This window comes from Microcebus murinus, chromosome 4 (assembly GCF_040939455.1).
Source record: "Microcebus murinus isolate Inina chromosome 4, M.murinus_Inina_mat1.0, whole genome shotgun sequence".
NCBI lineage: Eukaryota > Metazoa > Chordata > Mammalia > Primates > Cheirogaleidae > Microcebus > Microcebus murinus.
Window position 1 is genome coordinate 3,898,753 of NC_134107.1, and position 17,718 is coordinate 3,916,470.

Consider the following 17,718-nt stretch of genomic DNA (forward strand, 5'->3'; position numbering starts at 1 on the left):
TGCCTCGTTTTCTCATTCATCAAAAGAAACAAGGATTTATTAAGCCCCTGCCGTGTGCTTTGCACTCACAGGGCCCTCAGAACAGCCCTGGTGCACAGGAGGGAACAGGCTCACAGGAGTTTTGTCACTTGGTCACACAGTGAGCAAGAAGAGACAGGATTCGAACCCAAGCCCCCCTGGTTCCAAACCTCAAGAGATGGGTTACCAAGAGATGGGTGTGACTGTAAGGAGGGGTCCAGGAGGGACTCCATGCTCCCCCAGGCAGGACCTCGGAGCCGGGGTTCCCTGCGGCTGGGGTGGCCTTGTCCGCGGACCATCTCCCGTGAGCTGGCTGTCAACCCCGGGGAGTCTGGCCGGGTCCTGACCTCTTGGCGCAAATCGCCCCTTAGAACCCAGTGGACTGTGAAGTTGAGGAAACATGCCACCCCTCCCAGGTCTCTAAGGAGAAAAGTGTGGGTGGGAGTCGGGGAAGGAAGGAGGAACTCAGTGAGGACGAGGACGAGGTCTCAGAGAGCAAGGGGGACCTCAGTGCTTGCACGACGCGAAGGGCTGGGGCGCGCCATGGCCTCAGTGTCCCCGTCCACAGGGCGACGGTGTAAGTGCCCGGGTGTTGCAAGGGCGTTTCGTGCACAGCTGCGGTCTGGCGTGTGGCTGGCGTGCAAATGGAAGGGGGCCAGTGGCTCTGAAGGCCAGCCCTGTCTGGGAATGCTGTCCAGGCTGAGCCCATCTGGGGAAGGGGCAGCCATCAGGCCCCAGACGGGGCACAGGAGGCAGCCCAGTGGGAGACACCAGGGACACTGGGCCCACGGTGAGACGTTCCTGAGAGCTGGGAGGTCGGTTGTCATGGGGACAACACTGACAGTCTCTATGGCGACAGCTTGGCAGGGCTGGGCCCCATCCTCCACAAGAAAAAGCCTAGGGGGACAGGTGTTCTGTTACCTCAGACACCAGAGTCTGGTCTCCATGGCAACGGCTGTGGGGTCCAAGCTGCCCTCCAAAGGGGCGGAGCTTGGGAGATGGCCTGGAACTCCAGCTGGCCCCTGGAAAGGGGCAGCCTGTTTCCATGGTGACAGCGGGAGAACTGAATGTCGGGTCGCCCTGGGGACAGCTAGGGGGTAGGGTGATCTCCCTGGTGGTCAGTCAGGGTGGGGACACCCAGAAGTAGAGTTGTAGGTCTCTGGCCTGCAGGGCTGGGTGAGATGGGAATTACTTGGTATCCATGGTTACAGCTGGAGGAAGGAGGCACCATCTCCGTGGATGTGACTGACTTGGGAAGGGGTGTGTGATTCTAGGTGACAGGTAGAAGCTGGACTGGTCACCATGGTGACAGTGGTAAACCAGCGCAGCTGGCCTCCATAAGGAGGAACATGGGTCTTATGGTCCCTGGGCCTCAGGAGATGGTCTCTTTGGTGACAGCCAGGGAGGGGCTGTCCGGGGCGGGGCGGGTCTGCCCTCCCTCCAGAGAAGTACTTGAGGGGCAGGGATGGCCGCTACATGCCAGCCGGCTGGGGCGTCACCATCTGCCTTTGAGGTGACAGATGAGACTATTCTCCCACGAAACTGGAGGAGTGGGGCTGTCCTCCACAGCCACGTAGGGATGGATTTCTGTCACCCGAAAAACTTCAGGGGACTCTCAGGGAGAAGGGGAGAATGGCAATACCCAGTCCCCAAGTCTCCCTGAGGGACAGGAAGGGCCTGAGCCCAGAGTCTCCACGTGACCACGGGGGTGTGAACCCTGAGGCTTCCACAGTCTCTCCAGGTGGTGGTGGGGCCGGTGTCCCGGTGACCGCCAGGGACCCGCTTTCAGTGTCCAGGGAGACGCAGAGGGGGCGCGGCCAGTCTCCAGACAATCCCGGGGGGTCCAGCCTCCAGGAGGCCGCAGGGGGGCAGTTCGTCTGATGCCAGGTGGTCCTGGGAGGAGACTGCGGGGCTCCTGCGGTCCTCAGGGCAGGTGGCCCTTCTCCTGGCGAAAGTCGGGGCAGGGGCAAAATCCGCCGTCCAGAAGAGACGGGGCTTGGCCAGTCTCCAAGGGATTCCAGGGTAACTAGTCCGCCAGGACTGGCCAGTCTCAAGAAACGCTAGGGGCGTGGTGAGTTTCTGAGGGACCACAGGGCATGCGGCCAGCCTCCAGGAACCCCAGGAAACTAGACCAGCGGCCAAGCGCCCCAGCCGCCTGCCTGCTCCTGCGCTAGACGCGCAGCGGGGTCCAGGCAGCTGGGTCGCGCGCGCCCCCTGCCCACCCGCCACCACCGGCCCAGCCCCAGCCCCAGCCCCCAGGTGCGGGGTCCGGGGCGCCGGGCGCGCGGTAGCAGTAGACGCCAAAGAGGCGCCGGGCGGCGTCCGGGAAGCCGAGGCTGCGCACGCCGGGCCGGCGGCCTCCGCAGCGCGCGCGTGGGTTCACGATGGGGTAGCGCGCGCTGCCGTCGGCCAGCCAGCCCGCGGTGCAGCGGTCCAGCAGCTGCAGCTTCCACGCGGCGAACAGCTGCCCCACCTTGGCCACCGCCGCGCCCCGGGCGGCGCACGCGCGCGCGGCTCCCGCGAAGGGCACCGGCCGCAGCGGCTTCAGGAAGAACACGCGGCCTGAGGGGTGGGAGGGGGCGGGTTGCGGGTTGTTAGGACCGCTGCCCGGACTGGCCTCCGGGTCCGGGACGCCCCCCAGCCCCAGCCACGCATCGGGGCTCCGGTGCAGCCCGGGACCCCATCTGGAGCCAGGGCACCGTTGGTGCCAGGCGTTTTTTTGTTTGTTTGTTTTTGGACACAGAGTCTCACTGCGTAGCCCGGGCTAGAGTGCCGTGGCATCAGCCTCGCTCACAGCAACCTCCAACTCCTGGGCTCAAGCGATCCTCCTGCCTCAGCCTCCCGAGTAGCTGGGACTACAGGCATGCGCCACCATGCCTGGCTAATTTTTTTCTATATATATTAGTTGGCCAATTAATTTCTTTCTATTTTTAGTAGAGCCAGGGTCTCGCTCTTGCTCAGGCTGGTTTCCAACTCCTGACCTTGAGCGATCCGCCCGCCTCGGCCTCCCAGAGAGCTAGGATTACAAGCGTGAGCCACCGCGCCTGGCCCTGTGCCTGGCGATTTTTGACTGCTGCGCTGCGGCAGTCTGGGGAGAGGGATCTCCGGTTTCCAATCGCCCGGGGCTGGGTGGGGAAGGAGGGCCCCGGGTCGCGGGCTGGAGGGAGGGCGGGGTGGGGGTGGGGCCGAGACCCGTCTGGGGGCGGGGCCTACGCACCCGGGAGGTTGGACGTGAAGCAGAAGGCGTCGTAGCGTTCCCCCGCGTTATGGCGATACCCGTAGTTGCGCACGCCCCCGTTGGCGCCTCCGCTGGCCCCGGCGCTCCCGGCGCCGCCCAGGCCGCCGCAGGGCTCCCGGGGCTGGCTCACCGGGTACTGCACGGAGCCGTCGCGCAGCCAGCCCGCGTTGCACCAGTCCAGGCCGTCGCGCCAGGCCGCGTGCAGCTGCTCAGCGGAGGCCAGGATGCCGTCCTGCTCTGCGCAGGCGCGCTGCGCCTCCGCGAAGGTCAGCTTGTAGCGGCCTCCTCGGGGGTGGTAGGGAAAGACCACGCCTGCGGATGGGGGGGCGCCCGGAGATCAGCTGGGGCGTCCCAGCCCGTCCCCATCCACCTGATAGCCGGGGTGCCTGCCACGTGACTTTTCAAGCTGGACATTCTGATCTATCCCTCCCGTTGGCCTCAGACCTGACCATGCACCTCCCCAGCTCATACCCCTGTGGCTGGCCCCCTTTGCCTTAAGCTTGGGATTCACTTGACCTGTCTCCTTAGCATACTTAATCTTGTCCACCCCTCTTCCACCGCTGGAGACCTTTGCTCGTGTTTTTTCCAGTCTATTCCACCCGTTGAACTCCTATTCATCCTTCAAAACCCAGCTCCCAAACTCTCCTCCATTCAGTCTGCCCTGCCTCTGACATTCCCCCAGGACTGGGTCTTTATCCCTCTAGTCCAGTCCTGAGCCCACACAGCTGCGAATGTCTGCATCCAGCGCTGACTCCCGCAGACTGGGAGCCCCTGGAAGAAGACCCCATTAATCTACCTCAGCATTGCCCAAGGCGGTACCCATTGGTGTCCCTTCCACCTTCCGTTTCCAGGAGTCTGGATCTTGTCCCTCATTGGGCTCACAGTCAGCTCAGCTCCAGAGTATTCCGTGTGTCTGTGTTTGAGGGCCGGGGCTTGGGGTGAGCTGGGACACTCAGCAGACCCAGGACAGAGGCAGGCAGGGGCCAGGCCCAGAGCCAGAGCCAACAGACGGGGGACCGAATCCCGGCTCTGCCTCTCACTAGCACGCGCCCCGGGCAGGGCTCTAGCCTCTCCGAGCCAGTCGCCCACTTGCTGGTAATAGCGTCTCCCTGGGAGTCTGGGGAAAATTAAATGAGACTCCAGAGAGCCGAGCGCCTGTCCCATTGAAAACGCTCTTTATGGCCGGGCTTGGTGGCTCACGCCCGTCATCCTAGCTCTCTGGGAGGCCGAGGCGGGTGGATCGTTTGAGTTCAGGAGTTCAAAACCAGCCTGAGCAAGAGCAAGACCCTGTCTCTACTATAAATAGAAATCAATTGGCCAACTAATACACATAGAAAAAATTAGCCGGGCATGGTGGCGCATGCCTGTCGTCCCAGCTACTCAGGAGGCTGAGGCAGGAGGATCGCTTGAGCCCAGGAGTTGGAGGTTGCTGTGAGCTAGGCTGACACCCCAGCACTCACTCTAGCCTGGGCAACAAAGGGAGACTCTGTCTCAAAAAAATAAAAATAAAATAAAACACTCTTTATGGGGAGAGCTGCTGCAATTATTGTTGTCATTTGTAAAAGTTGGGGAGTCCAGCACGGGAAGGCCCTGAAATCTCTCCTAGAAACTTCTAGGGCGCACTGAGGCAGGCAAACCAAGTGGGAAGGGAGTCCTCAGATAGAAACCCCACCTCCCAGCTCCTCGGGCAGCCAATCAGAGCATCCCATCTCTGAGCCGCAGCCATTGGCTCCCACTTGGGCACGTGACTCAAGCTGGGCCAATGAGGGACAACTCTGGGACTCTAGCTGATGCTCTTCTGAAATCAGCCGCTAAGCTGGGAGGTGGAAAGCCTGGAACCATGTTTTTGGCTGCGTTAAGGGGAAACTTTCCTCAGGGAAGCAGAGATGAGGGCCGGGTTTCTGAGTGGTGTGCATCTCATCGTGCCTGAATCCTACCCCGGGATTTCTCAAGGTTCCCACTGGTGGCATTTCCATTTCGAACTGGACCACTCTTTGCTGCGAGGGACTGTCCCTGGCCTCTACACGCTAGGAGCCAGGAGCAGCCCCCTCCTCCAAGTGGGGCGACCCCAAAATGTCTCCAGACACTACCAGTGTCCCTAGGGAGCAAGATCGCCTTGAGTCACATCTGGGTGAGCCCCTAAGCACCTTCGGGCCAGATCGCTTTGGTTTCTGGCTCTCGCGGTTTCCCCCACCGTGTTCCCCCCTCGGAAGCAAGCTTGCTCCTGCCCGCGGGCCGGTCACCTTCCAGGTCCAGCTTGACCATGCCCGCGTCGTCTTCCAACTCGTTGGTGACCTCGCACTCGTAGCGCCCGTAGTCCTGCAGCGTGACGTTGCGGAGGACCAGGGAGGCGTCCCCCGGCCCATCGCCCTGGAGCTCGGCCCGCCCGCGGTAGCTGCCGAACGCCCGGTGTTGGGGGCCCAGGGCCACGAAGACGTCGGTGAAGGCCAGGGGGTCCACCACCTTCGTCCACTTGAGGCGGACGCCGTCGTGGCCGTGGGCGGCTGCCTCGTAGTGGTAGCGGCAGGGCAGGACGATGGTGCCCCCTCGGTGGCTCACCACCTGCCCAGGCGCCGTCTGCACCACCACCGAGCCTGACTCGCCCTCTGCGGGCGACCAAGCAGGGTTCAGAGAGGGCGCTTGGGGGACGGAAGGGGGACCCTGGGGAAGGGGTGCGGGAAGACTTGCGTGGGGTCAGGGGCTCAGGGAGGGGGCGAGGGGCTCAGATGCAGAGGAGCTGAGGGGGGTCGTGGCGGTCAGGAACGCCCTCGCCCCTCCCCCTCCCCGCCCCCGAGTGATCCGTCTTGGCCCCGGCTCCCGCGGGGCAAGACCTGCTCCGGTGGCCCCGACTCACCGAGCACGTGCACGACCTTCTTCCGGCCGCGCTGCGCCCCTGCGGGGGCGGTGAGCAGCAGGACTCCCCAGGCCGCCGCCAAGAGCGCGCGGGGACCAAGGGCCACCTGGGGGCACACGGCGGGCGCTCAGTCCAGCCTCCCAGCCTCTGCCCTCCGGAGGACCGGCTCCCTGGCCCGCCTTCCCCGAGGCCAGGGCCTCCCTCACTCCCAGGCCTCCAGCCTGGCCGGGGTTCCAAAGACCGCCCCCCCTTCCTAAAGAGAAAACTGAAAGTCACTCCCCCCCAGCCCGCACCCTCCAGGGACCTCGCTCCTGCGCGAAGCCCACGCCCCTGGGCTGCCCTCCCTGAGTCCTGCCCTGGCTCCCCGCCGGACCCCGGACCCCCAACACGCCAGGCTCGGAGCTCGCCCTCCCTCCCCCTCCGGCCTGGCCGGGTTGGGATGGGGGAGGAGCGGGAGCGGCGGCAGCGGCAGCAAGGTTATCCGTGCGCCAGGAGACTGCAGCAAACCGGGCCGGCGGGCGCGCAGGGTGCGGGGAGCTGGAGAGGCGCACGGAGAGAGAGGACAGGGACAGACAGAAAGCCGGAGGGACGGAGGAGAGAGTGCGCACGCAGGGAAGGGGAGACAGAGACGGAGAGAGAGGACAGGGACGGACAGAAAGCGGGAGGGACGGAGGAGAGAGTGCGCACGCAGGGAAGGGGAGACAGAGACAGAGACGGAGAGAGAGGACAGGGACGGACAGAAAGCCGGAGGGACGGAGGAGAGAGTGCGCACGCAGGGAAGGGGAGACAGAGACAGAGACGGAGAGAGAGGACAGGGACGGACAGAAAGCCGGAGGGAGGGAGGAGAGAGTGCGCACGCAGGGAAGGGGAGACAGAGACAGAGACGGAGAGAGAGGACAGGTACGGACAGAAAGCCGGAGGAACGGAGGAGAGAGTGCGCACGCAGGGAAGGGGAGACAGAGACGGAGAGAGAGGACAGGGACGGACAGAAAGCGGGAGGGACGGAGGAGAGAGTGCGCACGCAGGGAAGGGGAGACAGAGACGGAGAGAGAGGACAGGGACGGACAGAAAGCGGGAGGGACGGAGGAGAGAGTGCGCACGCAGGGAAGGGGAGACAGAGACGGGGAGGGAGAGGAAGAGGGGCCCAGAGAAGACGGGGCGAGAGACAGGGTAAGGAAAGAGAGACACACGGAGAAGGAGAGAAAAGGGGGAGAAAGAGAGAGATGGAGAGACAGAGAGCTCGGAGAGAGTACCGGAGAGTGAGGAACACAAGACGGCGAGAGACAGCGGAGAAGCGAGAGACGGAGACGGCGACACACACGGAGGGACGCGGATTCCCAGACACGGAGACGGAGTCCCAGATCGGGGACACGGGGACCCACGACGCGCCCGGGCCCCGCGCCCGACCACACTCACCATCCTGCCCTCGCGCCCCCGGCGAGCGGCCCCTGCGCGCCGGACTGCGCCGCGCTCAGCGGGAAGGACTGGGCAGGTCCCTGCGGGCGGGCGGCGCAATCCCGGCGTCTGCCTGCAAGGGGAGGAGGGAGGCGCGCGGTGGGGGGGGCGTTAAAGGGGACGCAGAGCCCTACTGCTCCGGGGAGAGGTGGCCCGGCGCGTGGGATGCGTGGGCCGAGTGAGGGAGTGCAGAGCACTTTGAGCGCAGAGCCAGGGATGTCTCTGCTGGCTGACCGTGGGCAAGGGAAGAACTTCTCTGAGCCTTAATTGATTTAATCGTCTTTATTTATTTTATTTTATTTTATTTATTTACTTATCTTGAGACAGAGTCTCACTTTGTTGCCCAGGCTAGAGTGAGTGCCGTGCAGCCTGGCTCACAGCAACCTCAAACTCCTGGGCTCAAGCGATCCTCCTGCCTCAGCCTCCCGAGTAGCTGGGACTACAGGCACGCACCACCATGCCCGGCTAATTTTTTTTTTCTATATATATTAGTTGGCCAATTAATTTCTTTCTATTTTATAGTAGAGACGGGGTCTCGCCCTTGCTCAGGCTGGTTTCGAACTCCTGACCTTGAGCGATCCACCCACCTCGGCCTCCCAGAGTGCTAGGATGACAGGCGTGAGCCACCTGCCTGGCCTATTTAATCGTCTTTAAAATGGAGGGGGAGGAGGCTGCTGATCGAGTCCCAGTCTTTCATATTGATTACCTGGGTGTAGCAGGAGATCCAAGTGACCTGGTTAAAGAGATTGGCCTGCAGGCCTCAGTTTGCCCATCTGTCCAGTGGGTGACCATCGTGGAGTCCTGGGCTCCAGCACCCAAAAGGTGCTCACTCTGCAGGGTGGGCCCCCCCACCAATGGTCACACTTTGCCTAGGGGGCCTGGAGCCACAAGTCCAAATCCAGGCTGTGGAGCCCCTTGCAGGCTGTGGGACCTGGAGGAGATCGTCGGCTTCCCTGAGCCTGTTTCCACCCGCCGGGAAGCGGACTGCCGGTTCTCTGGTGCAGGTCTGATGGCCAGACACACAGTAGGACCTGGTAAGTGTTGGCAGGGCAGGGAGCAGGGACTTCAAAAACCAGGGCTGGGCATGGTGGCTCACGCCTGTCATCCCAGCACTCTGGGAGGCTGAGGCAGGAGGATCGCTCAAGCTCAGGGGTTCAAAACCAGCCTGAGCAAGAGCGAGACCCCCTTATCTACTAAAAATAGAAAGAAATTAATTGGCCAACTAAAAATATATAGAAAAAATGAGCCAGGCATGGTGGCGCATGCCTGTAGTCCCAGCTACTCGGGAGGCTGAGGCAGAAGGATCGCTTGAGCCCAGGACTTTGAGGTTGCTGTGAGCTAGGCTGATGACACTCACTCTAGCCCGGGCAACAGAGTAAGACTCTGTCTCAAAAAAAATTAAAGAAAGGAGCAACCAGGAAACGGTGAGGCCCTTCCCCCAACCCCTTGGCTGCCTCTCCAGCCTCAGTTTCCCCATCTGGAATATGGGTTGAGATTCAGTACACAGCACTGGAGGTGTGTCCTCAGCACGGGGCTCGGTAACTATGCCATGCTGTCGGTTATGATTGCCTGGCCGAGCAGGGACTTTTCTCTCCTAGCTGTGACCTCAGGCAGGTCCAGCCCGAGCCTCGGTGTCCCCTATCTGGGAGGTGCAGCCGTGTACCCCAACCAGAGGCTCACTTCCGCTGACTCCCCTGGCTCCCCACAGCCACAACCGCAGCGATGGGTGGGCTCCCTGAGGTCCAGGAAGAGGGTCCTTCACCCCTGTCCCCCGAAACACTCAGCTGGCAACGTTTTGGACGTCAAAAGAACTTTTACTAAAAGGCACGGAGGATAAATTCTGGGAGGGGGTGGGGGAGTCCGTGTTGGGGGGTGGTTGGGACGTGGTGACAGCCGTGCAAGGCTGTCTTTGCAGGAACACCTGGCCCCTCGCCCCCCATCCCACCCTCTGGCCTCCAACCACCAGACCCAGGACCGAAGACACCTGGAGACGACCCCTCCTGCCCCCGAAAAACCCACCCCACCCTCCCCGCCGGGCAGGGCCGGCTGGGCCTGTAAACACAGTTCTGGGGGCCCCACGGCCTCCTCACTGCTGCTTCTTAAGGTGCTCCGGGGGCCCGGCGGGTGGTGGCTGCAGGAAGAACGCGGGCCACCGCAGGCAGCGGAAGGCCAGCAGGTGGGGGCCCAACGCGTACAGCAGGTTGCTCAGGAAGAAGCAGGTCCAGGTGTCCTCGGGGACCCGGTAGGTGAAGGGCGTGCGCAGGTGCGTGGAGGCGCCCATGTGCGAGAACTGCGCCTGGTGGCCAGACGGGAAAGGTGGGCGTCAGGGCCAGGAGGGGACTGAAGGCCCAGGACCCCTGACACCCCCCCCAACCCCGGGTCTTCCAGACAGCAGCCAGGCAGAGCCCAGAAGACCACCACCCTCGCTTTGCTGGCTTTGCTAACCTGTCTCCCCTCTGTCTGTCCCTCTCTGTCCTTGTCCACCTGTCTGTGAGCCTCTCCCCAGCTACCTAACCAGAAGACCCATCTTCACCTGTCTGCCAAGCCCTGCACCCCAGCTCTCTGACCCGGGACCCGCCTCTCTTCCCAGTCGCCCCTACCCCCGAGCTCTTGACACAGATCCTGTCGATTCTACCCCGTAGACGGCTGGCTGGGCCCTACTGCCCTGGCCTGGGCCCAGGCCTTAGCCCTCTCCATCAGGAGCCCATACAACAGGCCCCCGACTCTGAACAGGCCCTCCACTGCTCAAACACCCCCCATGGCTCCCTGTTTACCCCCAGCACAATCCCCCTCCAATCCCAGAGTTCAAAGCCTTCACTATCTAGCTGCCAATTTCTCTCATCTCTGCCTTTACCCACATTGTAGCCCTGCCAAATCACTGTTCCCCTCTGTGCTTTTCCTTATGCTGTTCTTGTTCCTGGAATGCCCTTCCCTGCCTGGAGAACTCATCTTCAAACGTCAAAGCCCAGCTGCTATGCCCCTGCTTCTAGGAAACTCTGGAATCCCTCTTGGCCCCTGTCCTTCCTTCTCTCCCATTTCTTTTGTTTTGTTTTGTTTGTTTGTTTGTTTTGAGACAGAGTCTCGCTTTGTTGCCCAGGCTAGAGTGAGTGCCGTGGCGTCAGCCTCGCTCACAGCAACCTCAGACTCCTGGGCTCAAGCGATCCTCCTGCCTCAGCCTCCCAAGTGGCTGGGACTACAGGCATGCGCCACCATGCCCGACTAATTTTTTTCTATATATATTAGTTGGCCAATTAATTTCTTTCTATTTATAGTAGAGACGGGGTCTCGCTCTTGCTCAGGCTGGTTTTCAACTCCTGACCTCGAGCAATCCACCGGCTTCGGCCTCCCAGAGAGCTGGGATGACAGACGTGAGCCACCGTGCCGGGCTCCCTCCCATTTCTGACCCCAATTCTGTCCGTGGCTCTGTGTCCCCCACACGAGAGAATCCTGGAGTATTGGGCCTGGGGCTGGGGTCTCTTGGGGGACTGCCCAGGGAAGACAGAAAAGCGGTTGATGGGCGGGCAGAAACTACCTCCCCTGCATGCCTGCTCACCCCCTCGCCCCCCACCTCCCTGCTCACCTGGCCGAGGGCCCCAGCAAAGACCAAGGCCCAGTCGGGCAGCCAGGAGCAACCAGGGAAGATGAGGGCGTAGGCCGCCAAGCCGTAGAAAGGAAGAACGTAGAACATGCACACCAGCATCTGTCGGGGGGCGCGGGCAGGACAGTCTGTTGGATGAATGGCCACCCCAGCTGGTGGGGCCCAAGGGAGGGTCTGGGCAGCCTCAGGCCCTCTGCAAAGTGCTCCTCTGTTTCCCTTGGGGATCCCTGTCCCCGACCCCCGCCACACATACACACAAACCCACCTTTTCCCAGAAGTGGCACGGGACCCTGGCCTGGCCATTCGGAACATTCCAGCCCCTTGGCCGTGATGACCAGTAAGAGACGGGCACGTGACTCAGGCGGGGACAGTCCAAGCCTGCCTGAGACCTGTGCTTAAGGTCTGGGGCAGGAAGGGCTCATGTTGCTCTGGGGTGCCTGTTGGGTCCTCCAGGTGAATGGCAGCCTGGAGCTGCCCTGGGTAGGCTGGCCCCATCTACCCCACAGAGGGACTGCCCGAGAGTGGAGCCAGACAAAGAAAGCAGAGCCCAGAGACAGAGCTCTCCTCCAGCTCCTGGATCCAGCCATACCTGAAGACCATAACTGTATTTTTTTTTTTTGGTAGATAACACATTCCATTTGTGCTTTTGGCACTTCACCCCTACCTACAGGCAGGAGTAGGGCCCTCTCTTTCCCCATCTGCCTTCTCACCTGCACCTTTGGATAGGCCACGGGGTCCCGCAGGTACGGCTCATACTGGTAGATGTAGGCAAAGCAGGCATCCATGGGGCAGTCAAGTACCACCTGGGGCAGAAAGACGAACCACCGCCCGCCTCAGACGTCTCTCTTATAGGAAGCCTCCTCCACCCTGCTGGGCAGGGACAACAGCCCTCGCTCTGGCCGCTCTCAGCCAGGCTCAGCCCAGGTCACAGGGAAGGGGGCTTTGTCGTGGAGCGCTCAGGTCAGACTTGATGAAGATCTTTTTTTTTTTGAGACAGAGTCTCACTCTGTTGCCTGGGCTAGAGTGCCGTGGCGTCAGCCTCGCTCACAGCAACCTCACACTCCTGGGCTCGAGCGATCCTCCTGCCTCAGCCTCCTCCCAAGTAGCCAGGACTATAGGCATGCGCCACCACGCCCGGCTAATTTTTTCTATATATTTTTAGTTGGCCAATTAATTTCTATTTTTTTTTTTTTTTTTTTTTGGTAGAGATGGGGGTCTCGCTCTTGCTCAGGCTGGTTCCGAACTCCTGACCTTGAGCGATCCTCCCGCCTCGGCCTCCCAGAGTGCTGGGATGACAGGCGTGAGCCACCGCGCCCGGCCTGTCAGTGAAGTGAAGAACTTCCCGGGTTGATCAGACAGCAGAGCGGCGGCTTTTCTGCACAGGCGGCAGAGGTGGGCCGGGCGAGGGAGGCAGGAGGTGGGCAGCGCAGACTCACCAGGCCCCGGAACAGGGTGAAGAAGCCGGCGAGGATGAGGTATGTGACGAGGACCAGGTCCGCCGGGCGCTGCAGAAGGCCCTTTCTTTGCTCCTGCTGCACCTGCCCCAGGTGAGGGACAGACAGACAGACAGCACAAGAGGCAGGGACAGCGTGAGAGGCCTGGCACCCCATAGGCACCCCACAAAGGCTCCTCCCTTCTCGCCTCGTGTCCAAGGAGACAAATACTCTGACCAAATGGGGGAGACATGCAGGCGCCCCGGGACAAGGCCTGCGGGGGGTGGGGGGCACTCACCGCGTCGGGGGTGCAGCAGGGAGGCGCCCGGGACTGGGTGAACACCCTCATGCCGGCCCAGCACGGGGCCAGCACGTAGGGGACGGTGAGGAAGAAGGACGGCCTGACCTCGGAGCTGTACTTGCCTGCCACGGTGGGGGAGAGGCCATCACTCGGCAAGGGCTCCCTGGCCCGGCTGGGCCGTGCCAGAGCCCTGGCTGGGTATCTTTCTTTTTTTTTGGAGACAGAGTCTCATGCTGTTGCCCAGGCTAGAGTGAGTCCGGTGGTGTCAGCCTCGCTCACAGCAACCTCCAACTCCTGGGCTCAAACGATCCTCCTGCCTCAGCCTCCTCCCGAGTAGCTGGGACTACAGGCATGTGCCACCATGCCCGGCTAATTTTTTCTATCTATTCTTAGTTGGCCAATTAATTTCTTTTTTTTTTGATACAGAGTCTTGCTTTGTTGCCCAGACTAGAGTGAGTGCCGTGGCGTCACAGCAACCTCAAACTCCTGGGCTCAAATGATTCTCCTGCCTCAGCTTCCCGAGTAGCTGGGACTACAGGCATGCGCCACCATGCTCAGCTAATTTTTTCTATATATATTAGTTGGCCAATTAGTTTCTTTCTATTTATTGTAGAGACCGGGTTTTGATCTTGCTCAGGCTGGTTTAGAACTCCTGACCTTGAGGGTTCTGCCCGCCTCGGCCTCCCAGAGTGCTAGGATGACAGGCGTGAGCCTCCGCGCCCGGCCAAAGTTGAGTCCTTACCCAGAATGTTCCCTGGGAGGAACACCAGGACGCTCATGACAAAGGATCCCAGCCAGTAGAGTCCAAGGTTCCGGTATCTCTTCCTGGGCAGGGGACCGAGGGTGACGGGCGGGCAGCCGCCCCCAAACCCAGAGCCCCAGCCGGGGGCCCAGCCTGGGTTCCCCAGCTCCCTCTCAGTTTTGCCCAGGATGGAAGGGACGGCAGGGAGCTGAGCTGGAGAACCCACCTGGGCACAGGGTGGGTACAGGTGATGACCGGCCACCGGCACCCACGCTTGATGGCATTCCCCGGAACCTTCTCCCGCCACCCCTGGCTGGAGCCCCAGAGGAAGCCCTCCGGATTTCCCCTGCAGACACCCCCGGCTCCACCCCGGCCCGGCCCCCCACCTGAGGACTCGACCTCCCTCCCAGGGTCAGGAACCGCCCCGCTCAGCCCCGCACCTGCTGCGGATGGCGCCGGCCATGGCCAGGTAGAGGAGGTAGTGAACGGTGCCGTCCCAGTAGCAGGTGAAGACCCCGTGCGCCGTGCGCAGGTAGGGCTCGCCCTGTGCGGGCAGGTGCGGGCAGGTGCTCAGACGGGCGGTGGGGCAGGGGACACCCCCGGCCGCCCCGGCCGCCGCGTACCTCCTTGGTGTAGAAGTCCACGAAGCCCGTCACGTAGCCGTCTTCCTGCAGAGCGATCATGAGGTCCACCGCGGAGGTGCAGGCGAAGACCGCGAAGACTGCGGGGAGAGGGGGCGGGGCTGGGTGGGGGGCGTGGGCGGGGCCGCGGCCGTGTGTGGGCGGGGTTTAGGCTCAGGCCAGCTATAAGGCGGGGCTTGAAGTGAATTTAAGATTCCAGGCCGGGGGCGGGGGCTCACGCCTGTCATGCTAGCACTCTGGGAGGCCCAGGCGGGAGGATCGCTCGAGGTCAGGAGTTCGAAACCAGCCTGAGCGAGACCTCCCCACCCACTAAAAATAGAAAAAAATTAATTGGACAACTAAAAATATATATACAAAAAATTAGCCGGGCATAGTGGAGCATGCCTGTAGTCCCAGCCACTCGGGAGGCTGAGGCAGGAGGATCGCTTGAGCCCAGGAGTTTGAGGTTGCTGTGAGCCAGGCTGATGCCATGGCACTCATTGTAGCCTGGGCAACAAAGCGAGACTCTGTCTCAAAAAAAAAAAAGAAAAAGAAAAAAAGCTTCCAGGCAAGGCCTCCAGCCCGGTCCCCGGCAACACGCAACAGGGTACATGACCACAGCCCCGCTTCATGCCACGTGTCTGATGGAGGAGGCACAGCTTGGCCCTCAGAAGTCCCTGGTCTGGCGGGGGGCACAGTCCCTGCCTTTGGGGGCCCTGTCTCATGTGAGAGGCCCCTGCCCTCCGGAGACCTCGGAGGGATGCAAAGGCCTTTCAGGGGCTGCCAGTCTGATGGGGGGACACAGTCCCTGTTCTCAGACGGCCCAGGTCTGAGGGCGGAGGCTCTTCCAGGTTCCGCACCCTAACTGGGGTGTGCCCGTCTCTTTGGGGTCTCTAGTCTGATGGGGAGACGCAGTCCCTGTTCTCAGACGGCCCAGGTCTGAGGGCGGAGGCTCTTCCAGGTTCCCCACCGTAACGAGGGTGTCCCCGTCTCTTTGGGGTCTCTAGTCTGATGGGGGGACACAGTCCCTGTTCTCAGACGGCCCAGGTCTCAGGGCGGAGGCTCTTCCAGGTTCCCCACCCTAACGGGAGTGTCCCCGTCTCTTTGGGGTCTCTAGTCTGATGGGGGGACACAGTCCCTGGTCTCAGACGACCCAGGTCTGAGGGCAGAGGCTCTTCCAGGTTCCGCACCCTAACGGGGGTGTGCCCGTCTCTTTGGGGTCTCTAGTCTGATGGGGGGACACAGTCCCTGTTCTCAGACACCCCAGGTCTGAGGGCGGAGGCTCTTCCAGGTTCCCCACCCTAAGGGGGGTGTCCCCGTCTCTTTGGGGTCTCTAGTCTGATGGGGGAGACACAGTCCCTGGTCTCAGACACCCCAGGTCTCAGGGCGGAGGCTCTTCCAGGTTCCCCACCCTAACGGGGGTGTCCCCGTCTCTTTGGGGTCTCTAGTCTGATGGGGGAGACACAGTCCCTGGTCTCAGACACCTCAGGTCTCAGGGCGGAGGCTCTTTCAGGTTCCCCACCCTAACGGGGGTGTCCCCGTCTCTTTGGGGGCTCTAGTCTGATGGGGGGACACAGTCCCTGGTCTCAGACACCCCAGGTCTGAGGGCGGAGGCTCTTCCAGGTTCCGCACCCTAACGGGGGTGTCCCCGTCTCTTTGGGGTCTCTAGTCTGAGGGGGCTCTTTAAGCCGCTCCAGTCTGATGGGGGAGGCTCTGCGAGGGCCCCAAGTCTGCAGTGGAGGCCCAGACCGTCTTCCTCCCCACGGCCTCGCGCGGACTCACCGGCGTAGAGTGGGTCGTGGGAGATCTCGCCATGCGACAAGCTGTAGACGACCACAAAGAGCACAGCTAGGATCAGGCCGCTCATCAAAGCCACCGCCAGCGGGCTGTGGGGAGGGAAACCAAGTCAGGGAGGCCAGGGCCCCGTGCTGAGGCCTCACCCCAACCTTTTCCCTGGTGGGAAAAGGGCAGGCTCCAGGAGATGAGGCTCCACTGTCTGCCCGTCAATGCCGTCCCCAAAGCTGCTCTTGCTCGCACTGTTTCTTCCTTCTGAAAACCACTTCCAAAAGGCTTTTCCAGTTGGCAAACTCCTATTCATCCTTCATGGCCCATCTACATTGTTCCTTGTCCAGGAAGCCCTCTCTGAGCCTTGCCCAGCCTGGGCCAGGTACAGAGGAGACGTTTGTTCCGTTATTTGCTGATTCGTGTTTGACTCGGTCTGCTCAGCCTTCAACAACACCAAGCCTCTCTGCGGCCAGGCCCGGCTCCTGTGCTGGAGGGTTCCTCGCGCTCAGTTCTGTGGACCTTACAGAAGCTCCCGGCTCCTCCCTGCTAAAGTCCAAATGCCTCCATCAACTCCACCCTCCCGCTGCCCCGCTCTTTCCCCACTAACCTGATAAGACAGGTCGACTCACTGTGTAGATAACAGGTCTCTGGGCATCCCTCAACACAAGTGGGCAAACCAAGGCCCAGAGAGGGCAGGAGTGGCACACAGCAAGTCTGCCCATCACTTCCCCACGCTCTCCTTCTCACGAACCCCTCTGCCCCTGAGATCTCCATCCCGGTCCCATCCGACCAACAATGACAATTACAGGACTCAAGATTAGACCAGGGCACATTTGGCAAAAATTCTTAGCCATAACTATGGGATGAGATCTAGGATTGCGCCCATTCTACAGACGAAGCAACACAGGCTCCAGAGGCAGCTGGGGTTACCCAGGGTCCCAGGAGGTGGAGACAGGAATTCCTACCCAGGGAGCCAGGCCCGTGGTCGAGACACTACCCCGGGGCTCGGGTTGAGCTGGGTGTGGAAGAGAGTCCCAGGCCGGAGGTGGAGGGCATGTGTGGCACAGGACCTTGTCTGGGACAATACTTTGGCCCTTGGCGACTTTGGAACCTTCTCTGGGAAACACACCCAGAAACCCTCAGGGGGTCTCTGCTCGACACCCCTTCTACCCAGAGCCCAAACGTCCCCAGAGCGCCCGCAACCCCGCAGGAAGGGGGCTTCCGGTTACAGGGGGGGTACTCCTGGCCCAGCCCCCCATGCGCCCTCGCGGGTGGGTCCGAGCCGGGCGGGGGCGCAGGGACCCGGCGGGGACCCTCCCCCTCCCGCCGCCCCACCCGTACGCACTGCGAGAGCGCCGACACGCGGCTGAGCGCGTAGGACACCGGGAGGGCGCCGAGCGACAGCGCCGCGACCTTGCCGGCCAGCGGCGGGGCGTCCATGGCTGCGCCGTCGGGACCCGGCTCGGCCCTGGCGCGGCCTCCAGGGCGCTCGCTCGGCTGCTCCGCGGCGCCGTCCGGGCCGGAGTGGCCAGGGCCCCGCCCCGCGCAAAGGTCGCCCCGGCCCGGACTCCGGGGGAGCCTCCCGGGCCCCGCCCGCTCGCCGCTCCCCTTGCGCACCCCGCGGTCTCTCAGCCTCAGTTTCCCTATCCAAGGCTGGAAAACAGCAATTCTTGG

General features: G+C 62.1%; 2 protein-coding genes across 2 annotated transcripts; both read right to left on the bottom strand.

The window, feature by feature from the left end:
• Positions 1-4: 4 nt before the first annotated feature.
• Positions 5-7,604, bottom strand: HAPLN4 (hyaluronan and proteoglycan link protein 4). Its single transcript, XM_020283841.2, has 5 exons — positions 7,527-7,604; positions 6,111-6,216; positions 5,500-5,862; positions 3,236-3,568; positions 5-2,580 (listed from the first exon to the last, which is right to left on the bottom strand). Exons 1-5 carry the CDS (start codon positions 7,527-7,529, stop codon positions 2,189-2,191), a joined length of 1,197 nt encoding a protein of 398 aa, XP_020139430.2. The 5' UTR covers positions 7,530-7,604; the 3' UTR covers positions 5-2,188.
• Positions 7,605-9,358: 1,754 nt separating this feature from the next.
• On the bottom strand, positions 9,359-17,568 carry TM6SF2 (transmembrane 6 superfamily member 2). The gene is made up of 10 exons (XM_020283842.2): positions 17,390-17,568; positions 16,042-16,145; positions 14,263-14,360; positions 14,080-14,183; positions 13,640-13,722; positions 12,895-13,019; positions 12,600-12,701; positions 11,874-11,966; positions 11,146-11,265; positions 9,359-9,861 (listed from the first exon to the last, which is right to left on the bottom strand). Exons 1-10 carry the CDS (start codon positions 17,482-17,484, stop codon positions 9,652-9,654), a joined length of 1,134 nt encoding a protein of 377 aa, XP_020139431.2. The 5' UTR covers positions 17,485-17,568; the 3' UTR covers positions 9,359-9,651.
• Positions 17,569-17,718: the final 150 nt, after the last annotated feature.